This window comes from Hippoglossus hippoglossus, chromosome 9 (assembly GCF_009819705.1).
Source record: "Hippoglossus hippoglossus isolate fHipHip1 chromosome 9, fHipHip1.pri, whole genome shotgun sequence".
Lineage (NCBI taxonomy): Eukaryota > Metazoa > Chordata > Actinopteri > Pleuronectiformes > Pleuronectidae > Hippoglossus > Hippoglossus hippoglossus.
Genome location: NC_047159.1, coordinates 8,484,937 through 8,502,805, shown reverse-complemented (window position 1 = coordinate 8,502,805; position 17,869 = coordinate 8,484,937). Strand labels below are relative to the sequence as shown.

The window sequence follows — 17,869 nt, the reverse complement described above, 5'->3', positions numbered from 1 at the left end:
CATTTTTTAGCTTAAGATATTAAGAAAAACTTCCTTGGCTAATATTTTATTATCAACTCTCCTCCTAGGTCACTTGAGTGCATCCTGTTCTCTGCCAGCTGGCCGTGTGCCTTATCTCCTTGCTACTTCCTGTTCTGATGGTAAGGTGCACTTCTGGAGGTGTAATGTTGTGGCGACAGGACCCTCCAGTATGGACACCTTGTTGTACCAGTGGGAGGAGTGGCCACTCCTGCTGGAGGACAGGTTTCCCAACAGCAGCACAGTAAGTGTGCCAGGTCGCCCCATAGAGGTCAGCTGCTGTCATACAGGACGGATTGCAGTTGCCTACAGGCAGACGCCAAACACATCTTTGAATTCAACACTTCATCTGAACTCTAATGGACTGTTGACGTCTCCTCCTACCCTGGCATCCACTCCCTATAGCACCCACCTGACCCCAACTCTGACTGTACAGCGTAGCTCAAATCCCACCCCAAGCCCCAACATAGTAAACATTAGAGAACCTTTGGTACACATCAGCATCTTCCAGTGTGAGTCCACCGGTGGTTCACAGTGGATTCTCGAGCAGACCATCGTCGTGGACAGCGCAGATCCCACACCTAACTGTGGTACAACTAAAATGGACTTCTCTTTACCTAACGAGAACTGTCTTGGTTCCACTAGTAAGAGCCTTGTTCATTTGGACTGGGTGTCCCAAGAGGACGGGTCACATGTTCTGACTGTTGGTATTGGGACCAAGATTTATATGTACGGCCGTCTTTCTGGGAAACCTCCAGAACTGGGTCTGTCGTCTGAAGCAAGTAGAGAACAGAGCTTGTCTCGTCTAGTTCTGCTTCGATCAGTCGGTCTGGTCTCCTCAGTTGAAGGCTCATTACCCATCCCGGTCTCCCTCTCCTGGGTACGAGACGGCATCTTAGTTGTAGGGATGGACTGTGAGATGCACGTTTACTCCCAGTGGCAGCTCCCAACACCACCCAGACCCAGTGCTGTCATTAACCAAGACACCGACATCAGCAGCAGTGTCTCCTCCATTATCTCAGCTGTCAGACAGAGCCAGGAGGAGGCACTCAGTCCTGGTGCTCCTGTGTCTGCACTAGCTCCTCCCAAAAAGGCCTTGACAAGGTCGATGATGAGTCTGGCTCAGAAACTCAGCGGGAAGAGGACGGCTTATGACCTGCCTGTAGAGATGGAAGATTCTGGACTTTTTGAAGCAGCTCACCAACTCTTTCCCACTCTGCCGCAATACCATCCTGTACAATTACTGGAGCTCATGGATCTTGGGAAAGTAAGTAAAAAAAAAATACTCAAATACTAACTGTTGTTACAAACTGTATATTAGATTTTTTTTTTTCTTTACATTTAAAAAGAATGGTATTTCCCAGAAACTCACCCACTTGTTGTGGTTTCTTTACAAAGCAAATAAATATAATTTATTTAATATGTGTAACACAATTTGCGTTTTAAGGTTCATCGTGCCAAAGCCATCCTCTCTCACCTCGTGAAATGCATTGCTGGAGAAATTGTGCCACTTAAAGACAGTACCGCCAATCCAGAGAGACGTGTGCGCTCTCGAACCATCGGTGCCGGTGGAAGCACAGCCAGGGATCCAAAGATGTTCAATATCACAGAGAACTCTGCCCCTGACTACACGGAGATAAGCTCCATCCCTCCCCTGCCTCTGTACGCCCTTCTAGCAGCTGATGAGGATACATCACGAAAAACTGGTGGGTATACAAAATGTGGATTGAGAAATATACTAAGTAACTAGAATGGGAAGGATTGCGAGACCATCCTAGTGTTTCATCCTCTTGTTTTTTCTCATCTTGTCTCTGGGGATATAAAGTGACAAGTATGAAAGCTGAAACATGTATACAATAATAAAATAATCTGCTCTGTGGTATTTAATTTGATCTGCTGTCTCCACAGCAGGAGGGTATTTTTCCTCAGGTGTTTTATGAAATACACGTCTGATACAATTTAGCTCTGCTTTGTGCCTCCTTACAGATACAGTGGGCAGTGTGAGTGGAGATAGTGGGCACTGTTCCAGTCACACAGATGCTTACGATGAGCTCTTCCATACACCCAGCATAGTGGACCTGGATCCTCTGGACAATGATGAAGAGGAAACTGGAAACAAGGTCGGTTTCTGTTGGCTTGTGCTTGGTTTCAGAGAATTTATTAAAAAGAGAAGCGAGGATAGCAAAACTTTGGACATGCATAACTGTGTGTGCCAAGGTTCCTCTTTGATGTATTGGTTCCTTGAAATTATAGACCAGTTAAACCTGATGATGTCCCCAGCTAATGTCTGCCTCTGTATTATGTGTTGTGTATTAAATTAGAAATACTATTCATTTAATTTTAGAGACTGTCCTCTGTCCTGTTCCTGTCTGTAGGTTATTGACCTGTCTCAGTACAGTCCCACATACTTTGGTCCAGAACATGCCCAGGTTCTGTCCAGCCACCTCCTTCACTCCAGTTTGCCAGGATTAACTTGTATGGAGCAGATGTCTCTCATGGCGTTGGCCGACACCATTGCTAGCACAAGCACAGACCTCAAGGGCAGCCAGGGCAAAAGCAAAGGTACTGCAGGGAAATAAAAAATGACAGTAAGGTCCTACAAGGATATGTTCACCATTTCATAACAAAATGTTATAAAATTGTAAATCAATAAACTGTCTGTTGTTGATTTACCAGGTGGAGAGACACTGGATGAGTGTGGTCTGAAGTTCTTGCTGGCCGTTAGACTGCACACCTTCCTCTCTACCTCCCTGCCTCCAGCGCACCGAGCACAGCTGCTACGGCAAGGTAGCGAGACTGGGGGGGTTCCAAACTGTTTTCATTGGGGTCATCCCACAGCTGATGTGAATGAGCGAGCAAGGACTGACTAACCTTAACCCATTTTCACAGTAATACAAATATTTTTATTTGAAGCTATGTTTAGAAGACTTTTCAATCTAATTGTCCAGATTGCTGCTGAGTGTGACTGCACTCTTTCAATTATAGCCTTAGTGCGCACTTCGATTTTAGGCTATTAACTCTAACGCCCGGGACACAACGGAGGCGGGAGCGCCGCGAAGCTTGGGTGGGGGGTGGGGTGACTATAGGCTTGCGTAGGTCAGTCACTTGTGTAGACCATCATCATTTACCCCGCACCCCTACATTAAGTTATTACTTACCCATGACAGATATCAGCTGTATGTGTGATTACAAAGTAGCAGAAGAAGCAGAATCGCGGGATGACTGGCGCGGAGAAATGGGCTTCTGGTGTGAACAGCCAGGCAGCTACTCGCATGAGAATTGGCGCTTCGCGGCGCTTCTGCCTCCGGTGTGTCCCGGGCGTAATAAGACTCCTAACGAGGAGGCTACTGATGGTCTCAAATATCGATCTCAAGCTTTTGAGGTTTCAATGGAAGAGGTGAACAAGCCATAGCCAATTTATCATACTTAAGAATCTCCTTGAGCAAGGTACTAATTCTGTGTCTACTCACTGCTTTGAATACATGGATCCGACTGTGCTTCTGTCTTTACTGTACATGAACAATGTGGATATTCTCCCTACAAAATACAAAACATTCCCCATTTTCCACATGTCCCTTTCTACTATCTACAGGCCTGTCAACGTGTCACTATGCCTGGGCCTTCCACTCTGAAGCTGAGGAGGAGCTGTTGAACATGCTCCCTGCCCTACAGAAGGGGGAGACCACCTGGCCTGAGCTACGCTCCATGGGTGTGGGCTGGTGGCTGCGCAGCACCAACAAGCTACGCAGGTGTATTGAGAAGGTGAGGCGGCTCATGTCATTAGTCAGTTTTCATATTCATTAAGGAGCCAGTGCTTCAATCTTAAGCAGTGAACTGGTGCCAATTCAGATAAAATATGATTAATTTGTACGAAGTACAAATCTAACAGGTTGTACAGCAAGTAGTAAGTCAGAGTACATAAAGAGGTATGTAGGAAATTGGAAGGCCAGCTCCTCTCTGAACTCACACATTCAGTTTGCATTCATGTTCACTCTTAACTTAATCTGTACTATTTTGATTAGTGGATTTCATTTTTCTTTGTCTTATTCAGTAGTGAACAGAATATTGTTTTAACTGCTGCTCTTACAATAAGCAACATATTGATCAAACAATTTTTATTAAGGATTTTCTTATTTTTCTCAAAAAAACTTGCACAGAATAATAGAGTGTTAACCCTATCTACTGAGGGTTTCATTATAAATGAATTGTTGTCATTTAGGGTAAAAATGACATTCTCTCGAGGTTGCTTTAGAATGCAGCATTAAAATGGAATATAAGCTACTCCCTGAATTTGATCCACAAAGCAAAAACTTTTTTCTGTGGATAAGACTGCATACTGAGGAGGTGTGAGCTGAATGTATATTTTTCTTCTTTGTTTTGTCAGGTTGCCAAGGCTTCTTTTCTGAGGAGCAACGATCCACTGGATGCAGCTATGTTTTACCTTGCAATGAAAAAGAAGGCAGTGGTCTGGGGATTGTACAGGTAGGCAGAAGTGACATTATTTTTCACATTGAAAAACAAATGCACATACAGTCATCAAAATATTTACTCTTTGTCAGATCGCTGAAGGTGTATGACAGCAGTTTTCAATCCATAACTACGTTCTCTCCAGGTCTCAGAACAATGCCAAAATGACAGACTTTTTCCGCAACAACTTCACCGAGGACCGGTGGAGAAAGGCAGCATTGAAAAATGCCTTTTCACTATTGGGAAAGCAGCGCTTCCAGCATTCTGCAGCATTCTTTCTTCTAGCTGGCTCCCTGAAGGATGCTGTTGAGGCAAGTGGAAAATAGACATGACATGATGTTTGCAAGAAGCCCATGTTCCTTCAGCTGCAATTGTCACTTTCTAGCTGGCTAAACCTCAGAGACCTTGCTCTTAGAATAAGCTAAGTCATATTCATGCAGGCAGTGTTTGATATAGCAGAAACACCTCATACACATAAACAGATCATGTGACCAGTGGATCCTCTTTTATTATTACAATAGTTCAATTTATTCCCTGTGGTGTCACCACTAATAAAGCGCATGGTTCTCATCTTTTTACTCGCAAATCTAAAGGGCAGCTTCTGGTCATCTTCTGTACTTGACCTTTTATTCATCAAGGTTACTTCTGTTTAGAAAAACCCTGAAGCAATGAGTCACATTATTTCATCAGCATGGGTAACTGGAGCTTCTCTAAGCACTTTATGGAAATGAGCATTACCCGGGCAATGGGCTATCATTGACTTTGTTTAGTCTCTCTGGCTGGGAGGTAGTCTCATTGAAATGCACCTCACAATTTAACAGTCACAAGTGAAGAGAACAATTCAGACAAACGCCCACTAACTCTTTGCTGTGAGCACAGAGTTTCATTTATTTTGTTCAATAAAGTTCAATAAAAATAAATGGATAAGAAAGCAATAAGTTCAGCGGATCGTTAAGCTCCACTACTTTCCTTTGTATCCAGATAATGTTTAATTTTTCAGCTTATGTCTTGTCTCAGCTATTCAGTCTTTTGACAATAGCTCAGACTCATTTTTAAATGATGACTGACTGTGCTTTACTTCTTCCTCCCCCAGGTTTGTATAGAGAAAATGCAGGACCTGCAGCTGGCTCTGGTGATCTCCAGATTGTATGAGTCTGAGTTTGAGACGTCATCCACCTACAAAAAGATCCTCCAGAGACACGTTCTGGGTCACGACAAACAGGTACCTACCGCTTAGGGATGTCACAGCCTCCACATGCTATTGTTGTTATTGGGGAAAATGCACCATTTCATCAAACTACCCAGCGTTGTTTGATGGATAATAAGCTGCAGAAACCAGAGACATTTTAAATCTCTGTATATTTCAGATTCCAGCCCACCAGAACCCGTTCCTGCGGAGCATGGCTCACTGGGTCCTGGAGGACTACAGCAGAGCCTTGGACTCTTTAATTGAGCAGCCTGCGAACAGCAACAGCTCCGGGTCCACTGAGAGCAAATGTGTCACTGGTAGGTCTGCAGGGAATCTGTTTTTATTTACATATGTGCAAAGGAGAAATTGGAATAGTACAATTTGTAACTGCAATCCACAAAAATATTTATGTTTACAATTAATAATCTACTGAGTTTACTATTACACAACTTGTGTACTTGAACCTAGCACACCACCCTATTATTGTATACTTCAAATTATTAGTAAGCAATAGTTAAAAGAAAGACTGCTTTTATTGCCAATGCATTTTTTAAATAGTATATAACATTTGTCATGCGTAGCAACACTTATTCGATAGATATTAGTAGTTTAAAGAAATACTTTCGTGATATAATTCATAAACGTTTGCTAAAACCTTCCTTTAATTAGTTAAAATCCAGTGGGAGTTACCTCAGACTGTAATTTGACACTGAGGTTGAATCCTCTGCTTTCACTAAACGCCTCCGCTGTGCAGTTATTTTTGGTCCTTTTTAAGTACATGAAATAAGTAATTGCACCCTACTGGACACTGATGGCCACTTAATTGAAGAAAATATGTGAGGCTTGCCTTAAGAATAGATGAAGAACTGAACTTAATATGAACCTTATTTTGACTTAAGAGCCAAACCAGTCCCAGATTAACATCCCTGTGCTACATGTGTCTCATAAATGACGTTCCCAAAGCACAGCTAATGTGCTTACAGAGAAACCAAACACTGGTTTGAAAATGCTTCTTCTCTTTGACAGAGTGTGCTTTTGAGGGTTGCATGAACAACTTGGTGAAGTTTTTTGATCCTCACATAGCTGCAACACACTTTCAGTCAGGCCATCTACAGCTACATTTCAGGTCCTGGTTATATAATCGAGCTTGTTCTCACAGACTCTAGTTAAAGCAGTAAAGATGGCAGATATTTTCCAATTCTAACTCTTTAAAAAAAAACTTTCCCAGGTTCCTCTTCTGTGGCTACATGCAACCCTGAAGTTTTCAACTTTTACACCTACCTCCGCACACACCCACTCCTCCTTCGCCGCCATTTTGGCTCGTCAGACAAGGCTAAGGTTGGCCTGACTGCTGAGGGTCGCCGGGCTGACTCCATTAGCCTGGAGGAGAGACGACTGTTTTTCACTGCTGCATATGCACATTTACAAGCTGGCTGCCCCATGCTTGCACTTGAAGTCCTCTTCAAGATGCCCAAAGTCCACAAGCATTCCAAACTCCTGAATCAGGAGGATACAGGAATCACCGCTGAGCTCAGTGCCAGGAGTAAAGATGGACAAGCATCAGACTGGTCCCAGCCGTCTCTGAATGGCTACGAGTCGGATGGGAACAGCTTGTCCAACAGTAAATCAGATTCGGTGTTGAGTTTTGATTGGAGCCAGCCATCACTGAAACTTCCAGGGGACGCCCTGGAGCTGAAGTGGGACAGCGACAAAGATGATGAAGAAGAGGATGAGGACGAAGAGGAGTTTAAAAATGCTAACACTGGTACAATCGCAGACAGCAGCAGTGTGTTCCAGGACACACAGGACGTCATGTCACCGCTAATGGAGACAGTGATCGGGGAGGACAGTGAGGACAGCAATGACTTCCTGGCGCCATCTGATGACATCTTGGTGGCTCAGCTGAAGTTTACTGCCTGCTTGAAGATTATGACCAATGAGCTGCGGACGCTGTCGACCGGGTACGAAGTCGATGGGGGGAAGCTGCGTTACCAGCTCTACCAGTGGTTAGAAAGAGAGGTAATTTAAAGCAGCATTTTAAGATTTACAGACTTAAAGTTCAAATACATAAATATCCATCTATTTTGTGAAACTGTATCCTGGCTGCAAAAGTTTCATAACTTGCAAAACTCCCACACACATCTCTCCCGTATTCATGTTCACTGGTTTTCTATCATTGTGTGTCAGTGCATATAAACCTCATAATGTTAATAACCCCTGTGGTTTCCTCTTATCGAGTTGTTTACCTACTCCTGTGGAAACAGCTTGACGTTTTGGTGAAATGTTTTGCTTTCGCTGCCATGCATGGATGATAAATTCCTTCTTGATAAATTGATATCGGGATAAAAATTCTGTTTTCCCCAGGTGGTGGCTCTCCAGCGTTGCTGCAGCTACAAGCCCTGCCTGCCAGAGCTGTCTGTCCAGGGTGATGCCTGTGTTTCTGGGTTGGCGGAGGAGGAGGAACAGGTATGTAAAGATTTGTAGATTTGTTAGATGTTCATGAGGGAAAAGAAATCAATGCTACACTTCCTGTATTAGAAAGTTAAAACAACAGCACATTTTGTTATGTTTGGGGGGAAAAATGGTTTTATTGAAGAGTTTGTTGCACCAGTCTTCATTCGATCTCCGATTGTCAGACCTCTGTTTTTTATTGGTTTACAAAAACTCTGTCAATTTCTCTTTCTTTTTCTACTGTTGATTCAGTTTCAGCAGCAAACCTATTCATAACAATTCATAATTACATTTTAAAGAGATTTATTGTTGTCAGAATAGATTCATGTGTATTTTTGTTTCTGCTTTATTTTGTTTTGTGCGGCTTTAACTTGAGCCAGTCGGTTTACATCGGCACATTTACAGGGATGTTTATTGTTTTGTCAATAATAAACCTAATACAGTAAAAATGTTTTTCCAGCCTGGGAGCCCTCGTGGTGACAGCCAGAGGAGCAGGAGACACTGGCTGCAGAGTAACCAGCCCTTGCTGAGGATGTTTCTTAGCTACTGCAGCTTACATGGCTCCCACGGCGGAGGACTGGCTTCTGTACGCATGGAGCTCATATTGCTTCTTCAGGAGTCTCACCAGGTAACGAAAACACACACAGACAAACACTCAAAGCTACTGACAAACAGAACATGACAGTTCTTTTTTGTGGCATCCAAATTAGTCTGGCTCTGTCGCTGTTGCCTCTATGCAACTATTGCATCTGATTTTATTTTGCTGTTGCTGATGATAGTGATCAAACAATTCAATATATCTCCTGGTACTTCGTTGACAATTTGTTGAATAGAAAATATTAAATAATGATTTTTAGTAGTAGTAATTTGTCTTGTGCTGCAGTTTCTTTTGATTGTTGTCTGTATATTTGTAATGAGTAGATACATAGATAGATGTACTTTATTCTTCCCAATTTGGAAAATGATTGTATTACAACAGCATTTCAAGGGCAGGAATAAAATATAACTTGACTATACAAACATTTGATTGCTTGCTAGTCGAGCAGGTATGTGATGAATTTAAATAAGCAGCAAGTGTTTGCTGATTACAGTTTCACAAATACTTTGCCTGATTTCTGTTTTTCTTACCTTATCCAATATAGCGTTGGTTTTTAAGGGGGTTTGGAGCTTGTCAGACCAAGCAAGCACTTCTTAATCAGTGAAGTGAGAAAAAATGATGAATTATTGATCTTGGCTGTTTTTACCCTATTTCAAGGTCTTACATTTCAGATACTTCTGAAGGCATTAGTATATGTTTGCAACCAAGAGTCCATCATCACAGACAAGTGGTAGCAAAGGAAGAAAAACTTCCCCAAACTTGATCTTAGTACAAACTAAATGTGATGTTATTTGTTATAAGCAGTGCTGCAATGTTATTGAGCAGAAAAGGGAGCCTGAGCAGATGAGGAGGAAAATATGAAGGAAAGATCTTTGGTTAATGCAAACAGATTCCCAGGACACACACACACATAAACCTACTTATCGTTCATTGGCAAATGTCAGCACACCTCCAGCAACGGTTTGACAGGTTGTCCTGACTCTCTGAGCTCCTGAGGGAGGGCCTGCCTTAGGCTGACTATTAAAAGGTTGAATCAAATTTAGGAAGTAAACAACTCAATGAGCCGGCATGGGAACAGCACTCTTCAGTGTTAGCACAGTCAAGAGGCACTGGGTGTTTACCTGGATTTTAGAATAATTTATTTTGTCTCAACTCTGATCCCATGGTTGTCAAATTTCTCTGTAGTTGTCGTGGAAATTTTGAATTTTGTTAAGGAGCATGGTGACAACTGAATTTGATTCATCAGGCATAAATAAACATAAGCCTGTGGTATTGTTATTCAATCATGTTCAGGAATCCCACACACATATAAACACACTCAACCTTTCCCCCCCTCCACTACCAACAGACATCCTGTTCTTTCTTAAGTACGGGGATCATGCAGTTGGCTCATCCTGTCTTTATTATGGCTCAGGAAAAGTTCAAAAGTTCAAAGCTGCAGCCTTAACTTCTAGTTTCTTTGTGAGCTGTCTCTTCTATCCTCTAAAAAAGATTTGAAAAAGCTGACTGTAGTTACATACATTTTTTAAGTTCACTGTGGTTATATACTGTATACTGTATGTCTTGTGTTTTCGTAAAAATGTATTGTGCACGATCAACATCAACATAGCACATGCTTTTTTTTTTACTGTACCCACAGAACTACTCTAATGATTTTTAAACCCCTCCCCTCTGACCTCTGCCCACAGGATGACTCCATCCAGTCAGTGGTGACGACCAGTTCCCAGCCCTCCTCTATCCCTCTCCTTATGGCCTGCACAGCCAACGTGAAGACAGTGGTGGCCAATCCCATCGTCTACCTGACCAACCTTACTCATGACATCTTGCAGACCATCAATGCACTTGACTCACCTCCACATCCTGATGTGGTTAACAATGAGGTGAGCTTTCTATTTCTTCTTTGGATTCCAAAAGCTAAGAGTTGGCTTCAATATGTTTTCTACAAGAGGACCTATAAATTTGAATATTATTAAAGAAAACAAGCAGTGATACTTGGAAATTTGTGCAAGGAGCAATATAATGAAATATACTGTATACATTTTTTTTATATATATATTTGTAATGTGCGGGAGTTAACAAGAGCAGTGAGGTTGTGGGCCGTGAAACGATGAGCTAAAAGATGCTGTAAAGCTTGACAGAGCAACTGCACAGTAGAGTCTGTTGCCACAAGTGACACCTTTTTGCATAAATTTAGAAGAAGAAAGTCCGCCTCTATCAAAGATTTATGTTAATTTGTGTTTTTCTTTGATCATGGCTGTTATTTCAGATCTATGTGATGCACACCTTGGCTGCTTCCTTGTCTGCCTGTATATATCAGTGTCTGTGTGACGGACACACCTTCAGGTAAATGTCTCTTTATCTCTCTCATTCTCACTCGTTATTCTTTTTTGGCTATCACGCTACAAGGACTTTTCCACAAAGCGCCATATCCAGCAGCTTCCCACTGAAGTCATAAATCACATCATTCGTACATCACCAACCTTGAGCTATTTTCAAGCCATCCATTTCTCAACAATAATTTGGTAATGTGGGAATAAATCTTTGCACGTCCCTGGCCAGTCTGTGGAAAAAGCTTTTATGCAGCTTGACTCGGAAAGGTTTGAATTCTTCGTGGGTATCTATCTACAAGGAAGCTCCTCTCTTAGCAGGACTCTTGAATTCTTTATATGTCTTATAGTGATGCTTAACTTTAATAGAACTTTTTCATTTCCCACCACATTCACCTTGACACGATTACATTAACGGCACTTGATGCCACTGGATTATTTATTTATCGCGAGTGATCTGATTTTTATTTCCCTATTCTTAGCGCTGCCATTTTAGTGGGACACAATGCAGACACAAATAATGTTAATTTGAGTCCTCTGGTTACATTTGCGTTCGTGTCTGTGTGTGTGTTGGAGGATTTTTGGGCTTATTGGAGCAGAATAATAAGAACTAAGGAGGAAGGATATGGCTGCTGGTAACCAAGCGTCCTTGTGTAATGAGAGGGTTGTGCACACATACAGTTCAAGTCAAACACTACAAATTTATGACAAAAGTGGAACATCATTTTCAAGATGTCTTCGGTTTTCTTCATGAACAATCATCTTAACACATGCTTTAATGCTGGTTTTACACAGCGCTATATTGATGTGATTTGTGCGAAGGAAAAACGTCTTGGAAGTGTGCAAACTAAAAATACAACAGTCTCTTGTCTGTTTTGATCTTGTTGAAAATAATTTATGAAAGCTGCGAGGCTGCTGTTTATAATTCTTATTTTAAATACTTAATTTGATCTCTGGTTCTGGCAGATGGAAGGAACATTGTACATTTAGAATGCGGGTGTACCACAACTCCCAATCACTTTGACAGCAACCCAGTAGGAATTAAAGTGTGTGTGTGTGGGGTATTTTTTTTTCCTCTTTTAATAAAGCCCATCTGGCATACAGCTGTGCTGAGTTCCTATCATGGTTCTGCCATATTGCTTGATGTTGTACATAATTATTTTAACTTACGCTTGACCAGGCTGGGACATTAAAAGCCACAGTGCTGTGACACCACAGATAGAGCTGCTAGTATCAATTAAATTATGTGTCAAAGAGGGACAATTTTAAACATAGGAGAGGAAACATTCATTCATGTTTTCAGAGCAAACTCTCTGAACTGGATATTTCAAACCTCGCTCAACTCTAAGCAACGTGATTAAATGAGCAGTTGGTTTTGCATCTTATCCTCTACATACTCGACACATGTACATAAGCAGCCATATATCACACACTGCTGGGACTTGAACACTCTGGCTGAATTAGCAAACCTTTTTGAAATTTAACTCTCTTTGTTATGGTAATTGTGAAATAAACTCTCCTGGTGTTTCGCTGCAGAGGTTTGATGACATTGTCCTTCTTTTTTTCTTGTCCCGCTTGTGAGCGAGAGAACGAGTGAGTGTACATTTTTTTGAGGTTAATTCCTGATGTAGGTTTCAGGGGTTGAGTATTGCTGATGGTATTTTGATGCATTTTCATCTCTTTTAAGTTTACTAAGTTGTATTTGTTTGACTTTTAATAAAATAAACAATAGGTACATCTATGTAAAGCATCAAAGTACTAGAGTTCTTCATCATGATGCTTTTATTCTCTTTTACCGAACAGCATAGACAGGCAATAGATAACCGGAGCTGCAGCTCATTAGTATGTCATGTCTTGATGGAACAGTTTGACTCTGGTGCCTCTTTCTTAGAAAATGTTGTTTCCCAGAATTCAGAACAAAGTTAAAACATTTAAAATAAGACATTTAGACATAATATATTTATGCCACCTAACCCCATTTTGTTTCTATTTCACTTTTCAGGACAGAATTTCATAAATGTTTTGTTTTGTGCCGTCTGACTGACTCCACTGGGTCCATTTCTTCCATCTGTTTAATCTCCAACAGCCATGTGAACCATTTCACCGGGATTGTTTACCAGAGTGTGTTGCTGTCTCAGAAACAGCCAGTCAGAGCTGTCAGCGTGGACGAGTCCGTTCAGCCCAACACTTCTCCTGCACAGTGGCCAGGTAAATCAACCAAGAGACTGTCAACAAATAGGAGAACGAAAACAACAACTTTCCTGTCCTGTATGTAGCATTGAGCTACAGTGGGAACAAACAAAACAATATGTAGCTAAAATCATCTCATGAATATAGTGTTATTATATATGACGAGTAAATACTTGTTTAAATTTTTTACCTAACAGGACTTGAACGATAACAAAGATTGCATTTGCTTGAAAGTATTTTCATTACACGTCAGTGCTCAAATGAGTATTAATGGCAGCAGGATGGTTGATTCAAAATTAAATGCAGTGCCGTTGCTCACTATGGAGGTCTATGGTACGTTACATTAGGGATTAGAGGCACTGAAAATACTTGAAAGCAGAATCACTTTATTGTTTTGACTCTTTTCATGGGATGGGATGCACGGAAGAAAAATATGGAACAATGTCACATTTACTCTTCAATCAAATCTTCTGTCTGTCAGTGGCTCACTTATCTCAAGAACACTTGACATGTGTATTGTTAGGGCCCAAGGATAAAATACATACTTTGTTATGATTAGTATGACAACAGGCACGTTCACAACATGAAGAATGACAACTTATTATCCAGATCTAGGATCTGACTCCAGATTTACAGAAATTTGGACAAACAGGTGAACAGCTCTTTGTGCAGCAGAGGTGGAGCAGCTTCAGGGTTCTGTGCACTGAGTCCTGCAGCTGATCTTTACTTGCTCTGCGGCTGAATTACTCCAGGTCACTTTTACAGTTTCAGAAAGAAAGCTGTTACCAGCATTACCACAGGCCAAGAAAACAGCCCATTCCAAACAGGCAGGTCTAGAGCAGACGCTGCACTATAGATTCAATACTCAGTTTGTCTTTCTCTAAAAAGCAAATAGATTTAATGTTGCCTTCTTCTGTTACGTGCAAATTCTAGTGTTTTCGTCATTGATTTAGCCAGCTAAGTATTTTGGTCAACTCCTAAAAATAACTTGTCGTTTGAAGGGCTTTTACAGATGCTGCCATCTTCTCGCTCTCCTTGACTCATCCCTCTCTGCAGGTATCGCCTCTCTGATCCGTCTGCTGAGCTCAGCAGGTGAGGAGAGCCAGCCAGGCTTGGCCGTGCTGCTCTGCGAGATCCTGACTGCCGTATACCTCAGTCTGTTTGTTCACGGCATGGCCACTCACTCCAGCAACGAGCTGTTTCGCATCATGGCCCACCCTCTCAACGGGAAGCTCTGGGTAACAGTGTTCGGAGGAGGTGCCCGGATCCCCGTCATGGAGAAACCTAACGGCCCGACAAGAACACCCCCACCAGGTGATTGTTTCTCTGGTTTTCTGTCTGATGGTGAGTGGTTGTCTGTCTGTGTGGAGTTTTTCTCTTGGTAGTGACCCAGTAGCTAAATCAAATCACTCCTGCTAAATGAATGGGTTCCCGTCTCTGGGTCATAGTGAAATCCATTAACCGATTAGTGTGGGAGCTGTTTCGATCACTCTCTCTTTGCTGCTGCTCTCTGGTTGGCAGAGGAAACCTGATGTAATATCATTGTAACTCCGGTTTATCTCAAATAATGTAGGTATTTTGAACCACATTTTTTTTTGTGTGTTTGTATATTCTTATATTTAAATGTAATTGTCAAAAGTAAAAAAATAAGAATAATTCAAGCCTGGCATACAGTTTTTATTTTTCAAGATTTTAGAAGGCGTGTGTGGGCTTGATGGCATCTGAAATCATAAGTATGATATTGTGACACTTTTTCTTGGCACCCTAGCTTCTCCGAGCGGCTCAGACAGAAAGTCCAGACGATTCCGGCTTCTGACATCACGCAGTGGGTCCAAAGAGGAGTCTGGGATAGAGCGGGAGGGACCATCCAGTCCCAAGCATGTCCCTGTAGTGGAACAAGAGGCTGCCTCCATCTTTAAAGAAAGATTTGTTCCTCCAGACCTCAGCATTTGGGATTATTTTATTGCCAAGGTAAAAAAAAGAAACAGCAGTTAAAACATGGCCCTTTTGTATCAACTCCTTTTCTTACTTTCCTGAGTTTATCCTGAGTAAATTGGCTTTTCATTAGGATGATGTTTGATTATCAGGATTCAAATGTGGTTTGATTATATTATGACTATGCAAATAAACTGGGAATTTGTAATAATCCGGATGTGATCATCTGCTGTTATAATAGATGTCTACTAAAGCTGACTGGCAGTAAATGAAAGATAAAGAGAGTGGCTGTCTTTTTTGTTAAGCAAACAGTTTAATTAACCAACTCTTCATTTCTGTTATTGTGCTCTTGCATCTCTTAGCCTTTGCTGCCACCATCAGAAAACAGAATAGAGTATGACTCTGAGGAGAGCCATGGCAGTCAGGATGAAGACGAGGATGACGATGACTTTGAAGACGTCTTTGACCCCAACTCTCCGCGGAGAGAGCATTCAAACCACAATTCATACAGGTAATGACCCAGCACTGATTAGATATAATAGCAAACTGACTCCAGTGACTCACCTTCACCTCATATTCAAGCTGACTGAAGAGAACTTCTGTCTACAGACTCTATTCACTAACACTTCCTCTAAATTTCACCTCCATGGTTCCATTTTTTTTTAAAGAAACTTTGAACCCATCTACAGTGTTTGTGTTCAGAAGTGTAATCTGATTTGTAACGTCTTCTTCTCTTAGTTGGTGTTTGATGCGGCTGTCAATGGTTCAGCTGGTGTTGGTCAATCTGAAGTCCTTTTACCCAATGGCAGGATATGATCTATTAGGTAACTACACCACCTACCCTCTGATGTACTAACGTTCAGGAGGTATATACAGTAAGAGTCCCTGTCTGAGCTAATCTTATTGCCGTCTTCTGTCTGCCTGCACCTGTTTAACACAGATCTGCCTGTGGGCTCTCCTCTGTGTCACGCTGTGCTGAAGACGCTGCAGCGCTGGGAGCAGGTGTTGCAGAAAAGACTGGAGCTGTTTGGAGGACCTCCTTCCAAGTACATCTCCACACAGCTCCAGGATGAAACTGCCACACCCGGCCCCGCTCTGCTCAGACACAAGGTCTTGTTTGAACCGTCCAACACCCCATTCAGGTACCACTGAGAGCTGCACCTGCACTTGAGTATTTGTTTAAGTCATAGATGTATCTGTATAAGACATCCATACCACAGACCCACAGTTTATCCCTGCACAGATCGACCCTCTGTATATTTCTGGGGTTGTGTAATATGTATATTATGCACTGTAGGAATTTATCCTTCTTGGAAGAACTACATTGTGCATGTGAATTTGCTGTATCTTGCCTTAAGCACCAGATATGAATGTTTTCCAGACCAGCACCAATGGCTCGAATCAAAAATAACATTTTTTTAACACATTTGGTTTTGCTTCAGTAAACTGACGGATTAAATGAGCATTAATGTTAATATGCCGGAGATGTTCTATTCTTTCCAGGACCAACCACCATTCAGCGCTGCCAGTGAAACGTTTGTGGCAGTTTCTGGTCAAGCAGGAGGAAGTGCAGGAGACTTTCATTAGAAATATCTTCACCAAAAAACGGGACCCGAATGAGGTACACCATGTTTACACCATGCCACCCCCCTGCATGAACTGTCTCCATGTTGCACAGCTAGCACATTGTATTAATTGTCACTGAATAACACATTAACTGTTTTGTTATGATTAAATACTACAGCACATCTCTGTATTTACCCCCCAGGCAAACTGCAGTGTTATTGCTTTTACATCTCTGTTGGCACATTTGTGCTTTTTTTGTCCCGCATGCCAACCACATGTATTATTACTGCCTCCAGTTGCATGATGATGCTTTTAATTTAATTCAAATAATTACACCCTGTTTGATTAACATTACAATAATTAATTTTCTGTGTGTTTGCATGGTTCATCACTGGTTTGTTATGTGTTGTGTGTGTGTTTTGTTTGTGTGTGGATGTGTCTGCCCCATGCTGCTTCCCCAAATCATTAAAGTCGGTCGAGGACCAGACTGGCAATATGAAATGTTCAGTGATGGAGGAGACAGGAAATCATCAGGTACTGTTACTTTAGATAAGTATTGTTAATGAGCGATGTTGGAGTGGGATGGACATGAACTTAACCTCATAATTATGAATAGATAAATGATTATTCCTGATTATTTTGAATGTTTGTTGTCTTAAATGTTGACTTATTTTATATATATGAGTTTAATACAAGTTTCAAAACTAATTTAGGTCATTTTTTTTGTGTATGTGATTGTTTTAGGACCACATTTGACATGTTTCCTTTTGTTATTATTTTATCTTCTTATTTTATTGTATGTATTTATTTATCTCAATACATACATATCTATATTGTGCAAAATTGCAGAATAAGGTATTGCATTAGCACTGATACTAAAATTACTCTGCCCTGAGGGGTTGGGACAAACATTGCCATGTTAGATAATGGGAAGTTAAAGCTTGCCGGTTTTAATAGCATTAGCACCTTTTATTTCTCATGTAAGGTTGCCTCATTTTGACATGCAGAAAATCATCAGTCTGAATCATACAATCAAAGGTATTGTAACATGAAATACATTTCCAACAAGATGGTGTTTTTTTTTATCTGAGAGTTTTGTAGAATGCTCATATAAAAGTGTGATGCAAC

At 41.4% G+C, this 17,869-nt stretch overlaps 1 protein-coding gene across 3 annotated transcripts in view; it reads left to right on the top strand.

Moving 5' to 3' along the window:
* Positions 1-17,869, top strand: part of LOC117767503 (dmX-like protein 1) — a 47,930-nt gene that overhangs the window by 16,985 nt on the left and 13,076 nt on the right. For 2 of the 3 annotated variants that reach the window (XM_034595222.1, XM_034595221.1), the window contains exons 19-41: positions 69-1,285; positions 1,466-1,724; positions 2,005-2,138; positions 2,394-2,580; positions 2,695-2,805; positions 3,611-3,780; positions 4,403-4,500; positions 4,631-4,796; positions 5,579-5,707; positions 5,853-5,991; positions 6,903-7,693; positions 8,039-8,140; positions 8,586-8,753; positions 10,412-10,603; positions 10,990-11,066; positions 13,137-13,258; positions 14,297-14,554; positions 15,009-15,211; positions 15,538-15,686; positions 15,914-15,999; positions 16,116-16,317; positions 16,679-16,796; positions 17,213-17,275. In XM_034595222.1, coding sequence (XP_034451113.1) covers positions 69-1,285; positions 1,466-1,724; positions 2,005-2,138; positions 2,394-2,580; positions 2,695-2,805; positions 3,611-3,780; positions 4,403-4,500; positions 4,631-4,796; positions 5,579-5,707; positions 5,853-5,991; positions 6,903-7,693; positions 8,039-8,140; positions 8,586-8,753; positions 10,412-10,603; positions 10,990-11,066; positions 13,137-13,258; positions 14,297-14,554; positions 15,009-15,211; positions 15,538-15,686; positions 15,914-15,999; positions 16,116-16,317; positions 16,679-16,796; positions 17,213-17,275 — 5,141 coding nt within the window. The remainder of the gene's footprint in view (positions 1-68; positions 1,286-1,465; positions 1,725-2,004; positions 2,139-2,393; positions 2,581-2,694; positions 2,806-3,610; positions 3,781-4,402; positions 4,501-4,630; positions 4,797-5,578; positions 5,708-5,852; positions 5,992-6,902; positions 7,694-8,038; positions 8,141-8,585; positions 8,754-10,411; positions 10,604-10,989; positions 11,067-13,136; positions 13,259-14,296; positions 14,555-15,008; positions 15,212-15,537; positions 15,687-15,913; positions 16,000-16,115; positions 16,318-16,678; positions 16,797-17,212; positions 17,276-17,869) is intronic. The other variant, XM_034595223.1, reaches the window with a different exon arrangement.